We start from the raw sequence: 19,907 nt of genomic DNA on the forward strand, positions 1-19,907 counted from the left end.
GGCGTTTGTGAAGCAGCCTATCCAGGAGCGGTATTAATCTTCCTTTGCAGCGATTGGCTGAACCTCACAGAGCAGAGATAACGAAGAATGCTAACGTTAGCTGATGATGTAGTTGTGCTAATGCCGATCTTACTGTGTGTTACTGCATATTAAGATACATTTGGTGTTTACATAGTTAAAACAGGCAGTTCCAAGGGTTTTTACAGGTGTCAAGTCCATAACCCCCCACAAATATTGATTTATTTTGGCTGCCTACATTTTTCCAATAAAAAAAATCCTCCATTTATCCATTTGCCAAATCAGAAGCTCAATCAGGAGCCAACTTCAGCTCAGTGTTGCTACATGTCATGTTGGATTACAGTAAACTGCACGAAAAAACCTTCCAATGCATCTAGCATTGACATGCTAGTTGTTAGCCTATCCATGCTAATGGCCAGTACAGTAGACGAAGAAGGCAACCCAATGGGTGACCAGTTTAGGCATGCTAGTTAGCCTATCGATGCCAATGCTAACAAACTAGTGGGCAGCAGAGGAAGGATGGTATCCTGTGACAACTAGTGGCAGCAATAATCATGAGTGGTGATACATTGAAAAGCGTATCCTTTTAAAATACACATTTTAACCGTGTATAGGAAACAGAGTTGTTGTTTTTTTTACTTTTGTATGTATAAAAAAAGGAAAATGTGATTCAAGCTTTTAAAAAATGTTTCTTGCTTATAACTCCTTATAATAATTTTCAGACTTTTTAGGCAGCATCAATCACTCCCATTGGTTTACAGGGTTTCTGTTTTACCAATTCAAATGTAAAACTTTTTAATGCCTTTGTAAGACAATTATGAATTAAATTTAAGACCTGTATAATGGCAGAAATTTACAGAAAAAGTTGCATATTTTGAGATTGCCCCTACAACTTTAACCTTGTAGTGCCAAGTTTGAAATTCAAAGTTTTTGCACAGAATGCACTTAGCCTTGGCAAAGATGAAAGTTTTCAAGCTAATTTGCAATAAATTTACTCATGACAGATGCATAAAACCTAGTTAGCTAGAGTATATTAGCAGCTAGGTAGGTTTATGTACATGAATTTAAGACTTTTAAAGGATGCAGCAATTCCCTGTTATACATTTGATTTCTTTGGTTTTATGATGTTTTCCTGAAATGTCACTTCTGGGCTTCCGTACAAAGCTGCTGTCAGAACTTTAAGAGCTAAGAGGTCAAGAGGAAGTTCCTTCAGCCATTTTAAACACATTTCTGGGTAAGTGCTTTGAGGACAGTTTAATGTCCCTTCAAGTGTTTCATGCACTAATAAAACCGTTTTACTGTTTGTGTCGATGGAGCCGGAAAATAAACAACCTTGCATGTCAGCTAAAAACATAATTCAGCTCTTTATTAGGATTTACATGTTAAAACTGTCTACCAACAGAAAGAGCCGTGTTGGACTTGATTTGGAGTGATAATAATCACATCTGCTTGTGATGTTTCGTCAGTGCTGACAGGGCGAATCCAGGCTCTGGCCGCACTTCCAGCAGCAGTAGTGTTGCGGATGCCAAGTCCGTCCGTCTTCCGCCGTGATGAACGACTTGCAGAAGATGAGCTGAGGATGGAGAAGCAGCGTTGATTCAAAGACAGCAGCTGAGAGTGAAGAAAGGCTCGTCATGCATTCAGAGCAGACGCGTCACCTCGTCGCAGCCGCAGCAGCGCGGCCACACCGACTCGCAGTAGTGCCGTCCGCAGAGCAGCTTCTGATTGGACCAGAAGTAGACCAGGTCCGCCAGGCCGTGGCCGCACTCTGAGCACACAAAGCAGGTGGGGTGCCACAGGGCGTCATGATAACCTGCACGCTCTGCGTAAACAACCGGACTGTCCTTTGAGACGTCTCCGTGGCAACCAGTACACCGCTTGGGGACAAAAGAACAAAAAAGGTTGAATTTGCAACAAGAAGAGCTGGAAAACTTGATCACTGGCATCATTGTTTTTTTGGTTTTCTTAGGGGGGATCTATTTTGCATGTTTTTATACTTCCATTTGGTTTTCAACTGCTTCTAAAGACAGCCATGTACTGAAAAACACACCCAGCTATTTTTTGGCTATACATAGTTTCCACAAGTCTGGACTGGAAGTGATCCGCATCACTGAACCGCCATCTTGGTAGGCAAGCACATCGCCAAACAAAGATGAACCATGACTTTGAGTCCAACAAAAGAAAGTATATCGACACTGTTGACCAACGTGCAAGAGAAATAAACATCCACAAATCTCTGCTGAGATTGTTGCTGAAATCTCTGTTACTATAGTTGTCATAGCAACTCTATAGCAACAGTCATTTACCAATGCCTACCAATATGGCTGTCAGCCACAAAGAACCCGGAAATGTGACGTCACATGAGAAATATGTATGAAAGTTTTTAGTGTGTGAAAAGTGAGCAGTTTCAGAAACCTTCTGGATGTTAAGTCACATTCACTGACGTACGGCGAAGATGTACGGTTGTATAATTGCACATCTGTTTGCAGCCATTTTCACACGCAAGTATAAACATCAAGTTGGAGGCGTGGCAAGCAGTAGGCTAATTGGATTTAAAGTGACAGAAACCATAAAACTAAACTCTCAACATCTAAAAATGTAATTAACATCCTTAGAATCGACCCATAGAACTTTTTCTAAGTAGTGTTTCAGAAAACATAAATTGATGTTCCAGCTCTGCTCTTTGTTTCACTTCTTTCTGTTAGTTTTGTATAAAATTTGTTTTTAATTTTCTTTATTTCCTTACATATTCAGTTTTGTCGTCGGTTCCGTTCACAGCAGAGGAGGTGCTGCTGCGGCTCGCGCTCCGATTCTGGTGCTGCACGGCCTCTGCCTTGTCGCCGCGATCTTTGACCTCTTTTGCTGTCCGCTGAGCAGCTGCTTCTTTCAGAGCGCCGCCCTCTCCAGGTAAGCCGACCTCCCCGACTCCCAGAACCTCCAGTTTGAACTGCTTCACGAACAGAATCATGGCTGAAACCTGCAGGTGAACCGGTGAAAGATAACTTAACCCTTTAACTTTAACTTTAAGTCGCCTGTGTGCATCAGGACCATTAAAGACAGAAATATAAAAGGAGGCGTACATTTCCAACAAAAATTGCAGAAATTTTGAGATTAATCTCAGAAATTTTCTAAACAAAGACATTTCTGAAGCACAAAAATTTGCTCATAAAATACTCATAAGTTTTGAAATTAATCTCAGACATTTTCAAGAAAAACTTGGAAATTTTTATTTTGAAAAGTCAGAAATTTTCTAAAAACAAATTTGAAATTTCTGAGTTTGAAATGTCAGAAAATTGTGAGGAGAAAAATGAAATTTTGTGATTAATGACAGAATTTTTTGAAGTTTGAAGTTTCTGATTTTGAAGAATCAACATTTTTCTAAAAACATTCCAAAATGTTGAGATTGATCTTAGAAATTTTCTAAATTAGACATTTCTGAGTTTCAGTCTATCAAACGTTTTTGATTTTTGCAACTTTTTTTCAAGAATTTTCTTTTCAGAAATGTTTTTTTTCTCCCAAGAAGAAATTTTCAGAAATTTTCTCACGATTTTTTTTATTTTTCAATCTCAGAAATTTTCAAGTTTTTCGAGAAAATTTCTGAGATTAATCTGAGTTTTGTTTGGCAGAAATGAATTCCTCCTCTTCTATTTTCAGCCCATAAATACGCGCCGTCGTATTTAGGCGCTGAGCCTAACCTCGTCCTCGCTGCCCAGACTCTGACACTTCATGGGGTCCTGATCATAGACTGGGAGCTGGCTGAGGAGATGCCTGCGGCGCTGCAGGGCTCCGGGTGTCCCAGAGACGGGGCGCTGGCTTTCAGGCAGCAGCTCCATGTACTGCATGGCCTGAAGAGACAAAAAACAACTTTTACACACTGACATAGGGTTCAGTTCAGTTTAATATAATGATAAACATAAAAAATCCCTAACCCTAACCCCTAACCCTAACCCTATAAAAAATCTTCCTCCAGGCGTCATACTATGCAAAAGTTCACTGCAAAAACAAAATTTTACCAAGTAAAATTCTTTAAACCTTTTAGTTCGCTTGAAATAAGACAAAACTGAAAAGCAGCTTGTTTTAAACCAATAATTCCCTAATATTTATGAAAAAGATCCAATTCCACTGGATTATTTCACTCATAAGAGATTATTTGCCATAAGTGAAATAATTTTGTATATTATTGTATATACTACTACTAATTGTGTAATTTTGCTAGTTATGACTGTCCTTGAAGACATTTTTTATTATTTCAACATCATTCTGTTGATAAAAAGGAAAATCCCAAAGAATAAGTAATAAACATTCTGCTCCAAATATCCCAAATGTCCACATGTAATCATCGGACCTACAATGAATATTATGGAAATCTGACGTTAATTTTTACCTTGCATTTTCATTTCTGACAATAAAAACCTAAAATCCAGAGTCTCAAAATTTGAGCACTGTGAAAAGTTACAGCATAGAAAGTTGTGTGGAAGGAAAAAGTGTGGAGGGAGATTAGCAACAGGAGGATTGTCAAGCAAAATTTCTGTAACGTCAACAACACAACGCAACTGATTGTCGAGAAGTGAATTACCACCATATAAACAAACTGAAATGAACAGAATTTTATAGTTTTCCAAATTAAAGGTTTTGTGGACAATCCTGTTAAAAACAAACAAAAAATGAATTTTCTAAAAATATTAATGAAAATTAGCACAAATGCAGTGTTTCTTTTCTTGTTTTGGTGTAGCTATAGACTATTTGGCCTATTTAAAGTGATAGAGTCTGGATTTATTTTCAAAGTTTTTATCAGGGGGACCAATGCGCGGCCCGAGGGCCATTTGTGGCCTTTAGACTGATTTTGTGCGGCCCACAACTGAAGTTCAAGCATGATCTTACAAACACAATATATTCTTTTTTTTTAAATAACCAGGCTTTTATAGAAAGTAGAATCATGTTTATTCAGAGATTTTACAGAAAAGGCGACTTTGCTGCACCAAAACAGCTTTTATTTTGTTCATTAAACTTGGTTATATAAAACAAGCGTTTTAAAAGAAAGTGACCCAAATCCTGTTCATATAACTGAGAATAAATTTGCTCAATCAAACCCAAAATGTTTTGAAGTTAAAAAACCTTTTTAAGTTTTGGATCTATATGATGAATGTGATCCCTTTCCTACACAGAAAACACCGTGAAATCAGACTATTTCATGATTTTATGAAATGAATCTCTGGTTTTTATAGTTTCTTCATCTCTGTGGTTCAGTTTTAGCTTCCCGCCGCTGAAACCTGAGCAGCGGGTTTCGGTTTTGCTCTCTCCAGGTGTTTTTCTGTGACACAGCTGTGTGTCGTCAGCTTATTTCGCCGCTGACAGACGGTGACTAACAGCCTGGAGTTAGCAAGCCGAGTCCAACCCGGACGAGGCAGACACGATGTTTCTCTGCTGGGTTTGGATCCGTCTCTCAGCCGCAGAAATGTCTGTCATGTAATTACAGGCTGGGCTGATTTTAATGCAAAGCAGACAAGAAGAGACAGCTGAGAAATACATTTTAGTGCTTCCAACAGAAGATATGAGTTTAAAAAAACACTTACTCAAGCAGTTTTAATTTACTTCTCTTTTAACACAGGAGTGTCAAACTCATTTTTATTTTGGGCCACAAGAATGTCTTTAAGGGGCAGAAAGTATTGATAAAACAACATTTTAACAAACTGTTAAGATTTTAATAATTCCCATTGAAATTAAATGAGGTAGAACTTTAGATGAAGGGCATTAAAAGTGTCAACTTTGCATTATTTGGTAAATAATGACACATTTAATGCGGAGTTGCATTAAAAGTTGCTTAAAAAGTGCAATAAAAGTGTCAACTTTGTATTGAAAGTGTCATTACTTACCGAGTGACACTTCATAAACATTTATGAAGACTCCTTATGACAGGTGTTACATCAGTCTTATACAGACTCCTTCAAATAAAGCGTTACCTTCAATTATATTAAATATATTTTTACCTTTGTGTAATCTGGTATTCTACACACAAAACTGCTGACTTGATTGATAAAATATTTAAAAACACATCTGTCATGTTGAAGTTTCTATTTGTAGAGTCTAGAGGACGCAAAAGAACTTCTGGCGGGCCGGATTTGGCCCGTGGGCCTTGAGTTTGACACACACTGACCTTATAAAGCTAAAAGGAGATTCATTCATTACAGTTTGTTGTGAATTTCTGTGTGTAAATAATGTAATTAGCTTCCTGTGCATCCCACATGTCCAAAAGCATCCTATCTTTAGGCAGCAGAGGCCATCTTTGCTTTTTTGGAGATTATTTCTGCTAGAGTCTCAAAGCCACGACCTTCAGCGCTCACTGGATGAGATTCAGCTCCTCCAAGTTTACTTTTGTGGTTCTAATTACAGTTTCCACCGTTTTTCTGCAGTTTTGCTCAAAACCTTCACCTCCAGTCTGGTTTCTCCGTGTTGCGCTCGCTGTGTTTACCCCTCTGCTTATTTACAGGCTTGCATCCTGTTTCTCTGGTGTTTTTAGCTAATTTGCTAATGTTGTGGGTCACTGGCTACCGTGTTTAATAACATAAAGTTGCTGCATCAAGTGTGTGTACAGTGTGTGTAAACTACAATTAGCTAAAAAGCTAAAGCCAGCTAAAAGCTAACTAAAACTAGCCTTAGCTAGTAGTGCTAGTGGCCTATCAGTAGCAGATGTCAGCTTCACATCAGATTCACTGTCAAACTTTTAACTGTATCTTTTTCACTCAGAAGTTTTGGCGATGAACATGGCTGACTTTTAGGAAATGAATATGAGAGTTATTTTAGGGTAAAAATTAGCTTCAGATTTCCATGCTATTTATTGTAGGTTATATGATTATATGTGGATATTTAGCGCTAATAACACGCTGCATGTTGTTTGGGATTTCACTATTTTAAAACAGTATAACATTTAAATAGTGGAGAGCATCGCTAACTAAAACATTAGTGACGCTAAACCTAAAGCACAAATAATAAAAATGAGTTCCGCTAACATTAAACACGGTACTTAGCAGAAGCTAATGCTAAAGTGCTTTCCAACACATTGACATTTAAATATTGGTGGGAGCTCTTAGCTATAAAATTAGCTGTGCTAACCCTAAAGCACTGATCATAAACATTCATTCTGCTAGCACTAAATGCTCCACAAACAGTATTTTGCAGAAGCTATGGCTAAAACTTTTTCAACTGAAACAAATAAAAAAACAACATAGCAGAAATAAAATATTCTTCAAGAACAGGAGGAATGACATCATGATTAGGTAAAATAAGGAAGCGACAGTTTTAACTGTATTTCTGCTTCACGTTGTTCTGCTGGTCTCACCAGTTTCTGGTTGAGTCCGGCCGGCGCCCAGTCATACGTGGTGGTGTTGAAAGTCGGGTCTTTGCGCGACACCACCGGGTTCGTCACAATCATTCGGTTTCTCTTGTACACGCGAAGGCCTCCGCCCCCTTTGACCTTTGCGGTTAGGTGGGAGCAAGGCGAGTCTCCGAGAAGGCGTCCCATCCGCCGGTCGTCCTCCGCGTCGCCGTCCGGAGCCGCGTGGTTGGCCGTGCTGCAGCCGCAGGCCACGCAGTTTTTCCTGGACAGAGACCCGCACAGGTGGTGATGGCGGCATCGTCTTCCAACCGTTCAACAGGTTTTCGTTTAATTTACGGTTTTCATTCATTGTTTATTGAAAAACAAGATTGAGATGCCTTATTAACTCTACATCTGATCAAATATTGTCTATCAAAATTGCATATGCAGAACAGCAGCCATGTTGATTCCCACAGGTGGGCAGAGTAGCCAAAACCTTTACTCAAGTAAAAATAAAAAGTAGCCATCCAAGAAATTACTTAAGAGGTCTAGTCAACTAATCAAAACATCGATCATTTAATATTTAAAAGTTGCATCATCAGACAAATCAAAATATAAAGTTATGTGGTAATTTTTTATTTTAAAGACCAAAATGATTTACATAAATAACATAATTATTAAGCAACAAAAATCAGGCCAAACATTTTTTTAAATGAGTTTCTTTCAATGAAAAACTTCTGAAACTTTAACAAAAACTGCAGATATGTTTCTGTTTCTGGTTAAAACATGTTTGATTTTCATTCAGTGGGAAGAAAATCCAGAAGTTGATCTCGAGTAAGAGAAGAAATACTTCATGATGAAATTACTCATTAAAAGTAAAAAGTACAGCGTAGCAAAATTACTCATAAAGGTACATTTTTCCAAAAAGTGCTTTTCAACAGATTGACATTTGAATATTAATGGGTTAGCGCTATAGCTAAAAGGTTAGCCACGATAATCCTAAAACACCAATCATAAGTATTAGTTCTGCTAATGCTAAAGTGCAAAAAGTTCTGTAACTTCTTACTGCCCAGCTCTGTTTACTCCTGTCTTGTTGATCAATTTGTTTGCAGAGTAAACGATTGCCAACAACAACGGTTGTGAGATTGTTGCTGTGATTTTTTTTTATTCCTTTCACTGTTTTTCCTTTTTGTTGGCAAAGTAAAAGAAAAAAGCATAAGATGAAGCAACTGTACCTCCAGGAATGAGGCTGAAATCCAGAGCAGCTGCTTTTACAAGCCAGACACGCCCCGGCACCTCTGAGAGACATCTGAGAGGAGACGCAGAAAAACACACATCAAAACCTCACCCCTCGTTTTCAGACGGAAAGTTCGCTTGACTAAAACATCAACATAAATATTCAGAGTTTTAAAGATTTGGGAACAGAACAGGGTAAAAACAAAACAGCAAAGCGAGGAATAACAAGGCCAAACATCTGGAGAGGAACAAAGTTTGTTTACTGAGGAGAGATAAAAATCCCTTGAAACACAAAAACAACTCGACTTGTAACTTGGGTTATTGAACACGTTGGTCCTAAACAGAAAGTCTGCAGGCTGCAGCCTCACCATTACATTTCTGCACAAATCAATTCTCATCTCCCTTTGGTGCTTTCTCCCATTGAGATCAATTTCAATTTCATTCTGCCTAATCAGCGACCAGAAGGAGAAGTTGTGAACGATAGCATTGATTTTCTGCTGTTTTTGTTTTTTAAATGCAGTCTGCCTGTGGTTTAGTTTGGTAATGGCAGCAGAGGAAGTGGACAAAGTTTGTTTAAGGGTGATAGTCCAGTAGATTTGGTTCAACTGGAGACCAAAGCTGCAACATTTGTAACATTTTCAGCTGCTGCGCTTCTCTTTTTTTTTTTACAAACAATTCAAGCAATCGTTCTTCAATAGTTGAAGATCCAGATGTTTTGTACAAATCAAAGCATGGATAGATATTTGGGTGTAAAACAGAACCAAAACCTGCTCATTTGCTTTCAGAATGAGTTGTTGTAGGGCCTCTTGTTTTTTCCAGCAGCCATTATGCAGCAGGAAAACCAGCTGACCAAATGGGTCCACTTGAGTTGCTAGGTAACGGCGCAGTGCCAGTCCTATATAAAGCTAGCTAAAAGCTAAGCAAATCCTAATATACTTTATTGATCCCAAGCAGAAATTGCTTTGTTAAAAAGAAACTCCTATCCAAAGTGTGAAATATTAGTAAATATAAATATAAACTCTAAATAATTTAGATATGACCTAAATATAAAAAAATGGGGAAAAATACATGAAAACAATTGGGAGGATTTTGAAAAACATGAACTTACTGCCTTAAAAAGCTGGGTGTTTTTTTTTTTTTTTTTAAGTTTTATGATGTTTTAGAAGCAGTAGAAACCCAAGTGGAAATATAAAATTGTGCAAAATGTGATTTTTTATTTTTTATTTCTGAGAGAACAGGATGAAGCTGCTTGTTTGAAAAGCTTTTTGTTCTCAAGCACAAACAAGACGTCAGGACTCCTCAGGCCATTAGACGTACTAACAACTCCGACTCCCTTCAAAGCCTGAGGAGACGTTGATAAAGTTGTGTGTGTGTGTCTGTGTGTGTCTGTGTGTGTATGTGTGTGTGTGTGTGTGTGTGTGGGTGTGTGTGTGTGTGTGTGGGAGTGTTAGCTGAGACTGAAGGGGTTGTTTGGTGAGTCTTTTCTCCTGGTGGAGGCAGCAGAATCGGTCAGGGCGGATGACCTCACCGCTCCACCCAGTGACTGTTCCTGCTAACATCACTGATCTCCGTCTGCAGCTCTGACTGTGTTTTATTAACACATGATTCAGGTCCTACACTCATTTCAACCATTCATGATTTCACAACCAACCTTTTTAGGTGCAATTAAACAAACAAAACTGAAGGATGTTTTATATTTTTACTTCCTTTGATGATCAACGATACTTAATTATGATAGTCTAATATATAATGTCTCAATTTCAGCAGGTGGTTGATTATTTGCTTAAGTTTATAAGACTAAAGTAGTCAACAAATATCTATTTCCTGACCGCAGCGGACCGCTGACACTCATAGACAATTAATATTATTATTTAAGATATTTTGGACTTAAATTTGTTCATTTAAACAGCAAAAATGTGATTCTCTGTGTCCATTTACACCAGATTTCTTGGTATTTTAATTATGAAATTATTGATAACTGGTAAATACTGCAAATACAAAAGTCTTGCCAAGTATCTTTGGTCTAGTTTCTAGTGCAAATGTATCTGTATACTTGAAATAAGACAAAATTAGCTTATAAGTAAATTTTCAGAAATATATAGGAGCTTGTTTTAAGCCAATTATTCCATAACATTGATAACAAAATACTGTTTCCAATGGCAGATTATTAAACTCATAATAAGACATTTTTCCCATGTTATAAGTGAAATAATCTCCCAGAGGAAATAGCGCTTTTTTAATCAAGCTCCTCTGTCTTGCTGAAAAGTTACTTGTAGGTTAGTTTTGTCTTATACACAAAGATATTTGCAGTAGATTGAAGACCAGAAATACTTCTGTACTAGATTTTCTTTTTTTGCAGTGAATAAATTAAGAATCCATTTTTCAAAAGGTTATTGATTTCCATTTCACTCAGTTGAAATTGAATTTGTCATATTTTATAAAAATCAACATGACTAATAGTGAAAATGCAAATTGTTCACACTTGTCTTGAATTAATGACTAAATGCTATGAAAAAAATGTTTCTTGATTTTAAAACCAAAATAAAATGATTTTGAAAGAGACTTTTATCTTATTCAAGTGTCTAAAACATTCCTTCTTCCCTGCTTTTGTTGACTATATTTACAGTAAATGTAGTTTTCCAAAACAAAGTAAACTACCCAGAAGTGGTCATTTTCTGTATTTAGGATGTCCAGACATGTCTGCAGACCATCCAAGCTGTGAGAAAGTGAGAGAGAGCAAGGCTTTTTAAGTGAAATGATCTGGGCCACACCTAAAAGGTCTACAGATCAGATAATATGACTGAAAAATTACATTTTAGTTCAAACATTGTGAAAAATAAAACTACACTATAATCTAACACCAAAAGGAATTAAACTAAGTTTAAATCAAGCTTTTGAATTTTGCCCTGGTAACGGAGATTACATTCACTGAACTTGAATTTACATTTTTGCCAGATTACAAAATCTGTTATTCCTGGATCACATCATCCCCATTAAGCCACTCTATGTTGGACTATTGTGGTTTGTAGAAGCTGATGTGCTACTTATGCATCAAAACTAGGAACTGTCATCAGGTTTCTTAGCAGCTCCAGAAATACCTAAACATGTGAGATGACAAAGAGACTTTAAAGCCTCTGGCAGGAAACCTGACAGGAAAAACAATCTGCAGCTTTTAGTCTGGGAGTCAGCGCACCTGTCCGTCTGTCACCAGGTATTACCGGGTCCATCTCTGGTGTACGGAATGACGGACACAACAAGAGCTCTTAGACAATAGAAACCAACCCTGGACAGAGGGATTTGCTCCAGGATTAACACTCCTAAAACATTTCCAAACGTAGATCTAACCTTCCAAAAATAAAAACAGCATTATATCTACATATATCTTCTTTGCAGATGACACAACTGTATTTTATTCAGGAGAAAATATTTAGAAAGTGCCAGTGGTGGCAGAAATTACTACAAAAATGAAAAATGGTTTCATAACAACAAATTATCCTTAACTATTGATGAAGTAAACTCTGGGATATTTTGTGGCAATAAAAAATATTTGCCGATGCTGAAGAAGTCGACATATAAGCCAAAAATAAAGCCTTGTAATATTTGTAATGTGATACAGCTTCCAATTGAGTATTAGAGCCAAGCTATGAGAAACGTTGTTGAATTACCAGGATATGGTCACAATATTATCAGAATGAAGATGCAATTTTACCAGAAATCTTAAAATTACAAAAAAAAAAAGGATCATTTTCATAAGAAAACTTTTGGATGATTATATTTTTAAAAATATATTTATTTTGTTGGAGCCCTCATTAAATTGCTACTTCCTTTTATTACTGTAACATTATTCTTGTAATATTATAACTTTATTCTTGTCATGAAAAAAGACAAAGATGGCAGCCTGACTTTTACATTTTGTTGTAGAGTTGACCTGAATAATATTACGACTGTATCCAATATTTTTTAACATTTATTTTACCAAGATAAAAAACCCCACTGAGATTAAAAAACTAATTTTTAAGAAAGTCCTGGTCAAGAGGCAGCAACAAATACAACACAGAAAAATACACAGTTAATAGGAAACATCAGTCAGGCAATAAAATGCAGGTACATGTCATAGAATCAGCAATATTAATGTTAATATTGCCGATATTATTAAGATTTCATTCTCATCTTACTGACTGTATTCTTTGACATTCAGACAACAGTTCTGAGTCCTACGTTGCTGGACAAAAACAAAAGAAAATCTCAAAATTATTGCTAGTACTTTAGAGGAACATATTATGCAAAATTCAAATTTTGCACCTTTTTGTAATTCTATTTGCGTCTATTCTGCTTCTTAAAATGGCCGGACGCTTAAACAAAAACCTTTTATGTAGATAAATTTATGTTTCTTTTGGTTTTGGGGAATGAGCCGTTTTAAAAACCTGAGGAGTGTAACGTCACAAATCATTCACCTACTGAGCCCAGCCCGTCACCTAGCAACCCCAGCGGAACTCTGCCCGTTACCTAGCAACCCCAGCGGAACTCTGCCCGTTACCTAGCAACCCACTCACTGTTTTAAGCCTTCTCTCCTTCCTGCTGTTACTCGGTGGGTTAATGTTTAGAAAGTAGGACTAATCCACCATCATAACCAGGCAAGTGCAGAGTGGGGGAGTGATGGGGGCTTGAGCCCCTACCCCTTTTATCCTTGATGCCCCTAGTGCCCTTTTTTATTTTTTTATTTCTATTCTGTATGTCAGAAGGCCTGTTTGAGCCCCTCAGCAATAATATTTCTCTAAATATAATAATGTAGTAAAATGAACTAGTCTGGCTGCCCTCAGGCTAATAATGACTCTCAGAGCCTCCATGTTGTTCAGACTCCATGGTGAGGAGGAGGAGGAGGAGGAGGATCTGTTCCTCTATCTATCTAATTATGGGCAACAATATTTTCATTAACTGGTTTGTGAATAAAAATGTAGGTCTGATGTTGACGTTAGAAAAACATTAATATTTTCATAATTGTCCTTGCAATGGCGGAAAAAGCCGCCTCACCCTAAACACAGAAATGCAGAGAAACTTCTGACTTTAACTTCATCATTCTGCTAAAAGCCCGGTTCGGTTTGCTGCAGGCAGTCTGGGTCGGAACCACCGACTGATAGAAAGAATATCTGTCTTTATATCAGACATCCTGATATAAGACACGGTGCTGTTACCGCGAGTTGAGACGCACCTCGAAGCCCCGGTACCACCTGGTACCACCCGGTACCACCTGGTACCAACCAGTACCACCCGGTACCACCTGCTCTCTGTTCTCTGCTTCTCCTTAACGTTTCTACCAGGAGGTTAAAGCCGCTGGAGGTTCTGGGCTGTAAACAGAAGTTACTGCAGAACCTCAAGTGTTAAAGGAAGATTCGGCCCAATTAGAGTTCATGAAATAAACATCAGAGAAAATATTGTAGCAATAATCAGAACCGCAGCAAAAAGCCAAACATGCCACAATGAAAGGAACCAAAATGTCTCCAAAGCATCGGGGGGACTGACAGGGGCCACCGGGGGATTCCAGGTGGATTCCAGGTAGATTCCAGGTGGATTCCAGGTAGATTCCAGAGATGTGCATGGCAGCAGCTGTTCCTCCAGGGCCGGCCCAAGGTAATATGGGGCCTTAGCCAGAACCCCCCGTCCTACTAAGAACCTCAGCATCACTAACATGTTTAAATGTCGATCAGGTGAATCTGAGAGGGAGACCAGGTTTAAAATCAATCACTGATTATTGGTTATTGGCTGTGATGTATTTGTGAATAAACACAAAGATTACACCATATTGTAGCCATGGTAACACAACAATCAAATTATCAAGATGATTCTTTAAACTTTTACAAAGTAAACGTCCTAGTTAAATCCTAAATGTACTATTTATTTATCTCATCTGAATGGATTAAATAAAATGTAATAACATTGTTATTCTCTATAAATGATGCTACAGGATTAGATCTATGGTCTGTGGTACAATTAGACCATTTCTAGGGGCCCCTGAGTGTCTGGAGGCCCCTGAGTGTCTGGGGGCCCCTGGGTGTCTGGAGGCCCCTGAGTGTCTGGGGGCCCCTGAGTGTCTGGAGGCCCCTAAATGTCTGGAGGCCCCTGAGTGTCTGGAGGCCCCTGAATGTCTGGAGGCCCCTGAGTGTCTGGAGGTCCCTGAGTGTCTGGAGGCCCCTGAGTGTCTGGAGGTCCCTGAGTGTCTGGAGGCCCCTGAGTGTCTGGGGGCCCCTGAATGTCTGGAGGCCCCTGAGTGTCTGGAGGCCCCTGAGTGTCTGGGGGCCCCTGGGTGTCTGGAGGCCCCTGAGTGTCTGGGGGCCCCTGAATGTCTGGAGGCCCCTGAATGTCTGGAGGCCCCTGAGTGTCTGGAGGCCCCTGAATGTCTGGAGGCCCCTGAGTGTCTGGAGGTCCCTGAGTGTCTGGAGGCCCCTGAGTGTCTGGGGGCCCCTGAATGGCCCCTACCAGCAGCTACTGAGTTTTCTTTGCCTTGATATCCCAGTCTTATAATTCTAGATCTAGAGGTTTAACATCAAACTATTATATAGAGTTAACCCCTTTGAGTTTTTTGATCTATAAATCAGTCTGCAGCCAGGTTGTTCTAGAGGTTAAATAGATATTTTAGGGCTTAATAAGTAAAATGGCAGCAATTTTGTTTGTTTCATAACTGAATGACCTTTGACCTTCTCTCCTCTGGTCTGTTTAACAGCTACGGTCTCAGATCAGCTCAGCCCTCCAGGACTGTCAGCAGCAGAAACAGAAACTTTTTACCTGTTGGGGAAAATAGAGACTAGATTTGCTTTGCATTTCCTGCATGATGGCGATGATCCAGTAGGATCCAGTTAGATTATTGATTATTATGGGTTGTTGCTATGATGTTGTATGGAGTTTTAAGATGTTGTTCAATGTGCCCTTTTTGAGCCCCTGGCCCTAAATAGGGCTCTGCACGGCCCTGATCATAACGGGACAAAAACAAGACTAGTGTCTCTGAAACAGGGTGTGAATGATCAGCCCATAATAAAACTAGTTCAGTGGTGAAGGCTTGTTGTTGAAGCAGCTTCAGCAGAACTAGGCTGTAATTACATTCCTCTGGAGTCGGCTGACTGACAGCGGCACAGTCACTTTATCATAATAACACTGCGCTGTGTTATTCTGGGAAATTCTGTCAATAAATCATCCTTATTACTAACGGACTAGACAATAAAAATGTCAGAAATAGAGAAACTCCTGACCAAAAGTCATGCTAAATTTGAAATGTTTTTAATAAAAGCTGCATCCGATTAGGAAGTCCCGACATTTAAATAGTTTGGGCGATGAAGCCGCGTCCTCCCACGTGTTGCAGATTTTATTTAGTTTTTTGTCGCTTTATAAGCGTATGGCTAAACAAAAAAGAGGAAATAAAAACCTCTCCTGGATTAAATAGTTCAGCGTTTCTATATTTAGGGATCAGATAAGGTGAGCATTTAGGTGGGGTCACTCTCAACCAAGTTATTTTGAATATGTCAGCTATGAGAGGAGGGAAAACGCAGGAAACTCAGAGAGATAAGAGGCTGGAGGTCACAGGAAAGGCGGAACAGCAGCCATGGATCCTCTGGGCTTCATGTTGGTCTGGAACTAAAACAAAACCCAGATAGAGTTTCCAGCAGCTATTTAAAGGTGGAGAGAGACAATGGTCAAGGTGTTGTCCTAGAGCGGGGGGCTAGCTCATAGCTTCAGGCTTAGAAAATTTACTTAAAACCTATTTTAAATGAAATGTTTGGTGATCTTTTGTAAGTATTTGCTCCTATAAAGGAATGATTTTACTCATTTTCTCATATGCCTGAAAAATACATAACATGGTATTTTGGTATGATATTAAATAACATGTATGATATTAAATAACATGTATGATATTAAATAATATGGTATTTGTCAGATGGTATGACAATAAAAAAAATCCTTGATTTCTTGAATTCTAAAATTGACCCTTTTATTAAATTTAATAAAAGCAGATTTGGGGGCGCTGTGGTGGCGCAGGGGCAAAGCATGACCCACGTTGAGGCCTTAGTCCTTGTAGTGGTGGTCGTAGGTTCGATTCCCGGCCTGGCGACGTTTGCCGCATGTCTTCCCCCTCTCTGGTTACCCTGTTTCCTGTCAAACTACTTTCAAATAAAGGCCACTAGAGCCAACAAAACCTTTAAAATAAAAGCACATTTGGCTGCAGCAAAGTCGCTTTTAAGGAAACGTTTTTGGGTCGACGTGGTTCTACTTATTATTAAAGACAAATGCTTCCGTAACATTTGTAGGAAATTATATCAGTAATAATTTTACCCTAATTAAAAATAAAAAGTCTCCATCTGCACCAGTCACCTGTACTGGACGGCTCAAATTTGCATCACTCTGAAACTGCATTTAGGGGCCACAAAAAGTCAGTCTGAGGGCGACAAGTGGCCCCCAGACCGCACTTTGGACACCTCTGGATTAGTTTGGTCCAGTGGAGCATTCCCTGCTGGGAGTGCTGGGAGTTATTTCCATCATGGCGGTGGAACATTTTTAAGCTTCTGGGCTTAAACAAACAGATAAACATCAACAGGTGGCGCTGATCCATCTGGTTTTCAGACGCCTGACCTCTGGCCGGGTTCCTGGCCCAGTGGGTCGCTGGCTTCATGCTCCAACGTTAAACTGTGGTGTCGTTTTAAAGGCAACAGAAAAATGAGTCAAAAAAATTTTATTTTCCTGAATCCTAATGTATTCTGTTTATTTTTTAATAACTTAATTTGTTTTTTCTGAAAAGCAAAACAAAATATCTTAACTTGTGACTTTCAATTATTTCGTAAGTTTTCTAAAATTAATAAAGGTTTTGTTACCATTTTATTTACAGAGATGCAAAATAACAGTTGTACCTTTAGCAAGCTGCAGGATTACTTCAGGTGTACCACCTGGCTCCTGCATCGGCCCGCTGGGTTTTCCAGCCAATAAAAATAATGAAGGACAAGTGAAGGGCTGTTCTATTCTATTCTATTCTATTCTATTCTCAGTTAGCTTATTTTATCGTAAAGCAAGTGGAAAATAAAAGTTTGCTCTGAAGAAATAGTTGTTTTTTTTATCAAAGATGGTTTTAATTATTGCACAGACCCCCTAAATTAGGATTTTATCTGCCAAATTTACAAATGTATTGTTTTATTTTAAAGACATCTATTGAAAATATGTATTTTATGTTTCAAATGTAAGATTTAAACAACCATCCATTCACAGTAACTTTAATTTGCCTCTATTTGAAAGAAAACAAACATGAATTAATACGTTCAAGACATATTGCTGCTTTAAGAAAAGTATATAAAAATATATTTAAGAAGTTCAAACTAAGAAATGAAATAAATATCTTCAAATTAAGAACATTAGGAAGACATATTTTCTATATTATTCACTGCATTTCTTTATTTCCAGGTTTTCCTGATAGCTTTTTTTATTATTTTAAAACAATTTTTGTTACAATTTGCAGTTTTAAAAAAGAGGAAAACTGGACATAAATTAGAATTTAATACATTTTACTTGAATTTTTTAAAAATTATTTTGTAGAATGAATGTGTAAGACTTAAATAAATGCTCAAAAGTTAAACAAGTTAATATCAAACGCGATCATTAAATCTCATCAACTCATTAATGCATTATTTGCTCCTTATTTCTTTAAGTGAATTTATATCGGCAATAAGTTTTACTGCTTATGTATGAACAGCTAAGCCCTAAATTATTCACATCCCTTTCAGATTTACATTTAAAATTACTTTTAATCAATAAAGAAGAAGTTTGTTTCTCACAGGAAACAACACAGATTCTTAAAAGATGATAAAATAATACCAGTGTAGCAACAATTTTCATAATTAATCTGTTTTATTAACATGTTGCTTAAATTACTAATCCTATATGTTATAACTGTAAAGTTTTTCCTATAGTTGCTTTGCAACTTTTTGCACCTTTGACCTCTTTAGTGTCGGAGGGCCTCCTTGCCATCACCCTAATCTTTAGTGGCCACTCTAGAACATTAATACTACTACCAGTTAGAAAAAAAGATGTTTATAAAATTAAAAGATTACTTAACTGTATATGTTTTAGTTCTTATTTTAAAAAATCCTTTAAGGTGTTTGTTGTGTAACTATAAATTAATAGATCAAATGATGATCAGCAAAAGGTCAGAATTAATATGATATTATTATAATGATATCACTGCAGATGGTGAGTGGATAAAAGCTTCTAGCTGTAAACGTAACTAAAAACAAGTGTTTTGTCTAAATTAGAGGATTCTGAACTGACTGGATTTTATTGTTTTCAGAAGGTAAACTTGGTTTTATTATACTTCCTTGATCAGGTTACAATCGGTCTATGGTCTATTCAAACATATTTTACAGTTTTTGTACAAAATCATTCTTGGATAATGAGATTTTAGTCTGGTCAATTCTGCCTATTTTGTACAACTGTACATCTACTAATGCTTAAAAAGAATGCAGGAAGTGGTTTCAGGATGTAAAGTCATCTACTCCAGCAGCCATTGTAAAACCAGCTGACCAAATGTGCTGCAGTTCAGCTTGGGTTGCTAGGTAACAGTTTTAGTTGGGGTTGCAATTGGTAGGTTTTTGAAACTACTCATTTTCCAGACACCAAAAAATATTAACTTATTGAGCTTAAGCTGTTTTAGAAGCAACAGAAACCAAAATGGAAGTACAAACAAGTGCTAAATGAATTTTTAAGCAGCTAAATGTTTTTATCTTTAAGTCAAATTAAAGTTTACTGGCCATAATGAAAAGGATCTCCACCAGCAGGAGGAGACGTTACGTCCTACCAGCCTGACTGACCCCTGACCTCCACATCTGGCCGTGTCTGAAGGTGTCCGTACCTTTTCCACGGCTGCGCTCGCGTCCATGTCGTCCTCCTCTTCCTCCTCTTCCTCGGCTGTTGCTGCCTCTGCTCTTCCAGAACAATGAGACTTTAAATTCCTCTCCTGTCGACCACACTTCCTCTCTCCCCGCCCACAGTCGCTCCCGCTGCCCTGCAGCAATTTTCAGACGTCTGCTCTTCCATCCACTCACTACCTCTGACTAACCGTCTCTTTTTTGACTAATTCCTGTCTGGAAACTCAAATCAACTCAATAACCTTGCCTTTTTGTATTTATCTGTGATTTTCCACCTTTTTACTCTAGTTTTCCCCCAACACTCCTGATTTGTCCGGCTGCCAGCTCTTCTTCTCCACCCTCTGCAACATGAACCCAGCAGGTTTCTTTGCCTCCTGATTTTGCTCCGACATGCAGAGGGGAAAGTCAAACATAAAGCTTCACGCTGCTCTCTTAAATATAGTGAG

At 38.2% G+C, this 19,907-nt stretch overlaps 1 protein-coding gene across 1 annotated transcript; it reads right to left on the minus strand.

Annotated features, from left to right (window-relative positions):
- Positions 1–1,358: 1,358 nt before the first annotated feature.
- lmcd1 (LIM and cysteine-rich domains 1) lies at positions 1,359–19,610 on the minus strand. Its single transcript, XM_028004081.1, has 7 exons — positions 19,446–19,610; positions 8,566–8,639; positions 7,355–7,613; positions 3,714–3,863; positions 2,765–2,995; positions 1,677–1,895; positions 1,359–1,591 (listed from the first exon to the last, which is right to left on the minus strand). The coding sequence occupies exons 1-7, from the start codon at positions 19,470–19,472 to the stop codon at positions 1,481–1,483; spliced, it is 1,071 nt and encodes a 356-aa protein (XP_027859882.1). The 5' UTR covers positions 19,473–19,610; the 3' UTR covers positions 1,359–1,480.
- Positions 19,611–19,907: the final 297 nt, after the last annotated feature.

This window comes from Xiphophorus couchianus, chromosome 20 (genome assembly GCF_001444195.1).
Source record: "Xiphophorus couchianus chromosome 20, X_couchianus-1.0, whole genome shotgun sequence".
Taxonomy (NCBI): domain Eukaryota; kingdom Metazoa; phylum Chordata; class Actinopteri; order Cyprinodontiformes; family Poeciliidae; genus Xiphophorus; species Xiphophorus couchianus.

Coding starts and splice junctions, on each gene's coding strand:
- lmcd1 (XM_028004081.1), bottom strand. CDS start 19,472: ATGGACGCGAGCGCAGCCGTGGAAAAG. Junction 8,640..19,445: donor CGAGCGCAGCCGTGGAAAAG/GTACGGACACCT, acceptor GTCTCCTCTCAG/ATGTCTCTCAGAGGTGCCGG. Junction 7,614..8,565: donor TTTCAGCCTCATTCCTGGAG/GTACAGTTGCTT, acceptor GTCTCTGTCCAG/GAAAAACTGCGTGGCCTGCG.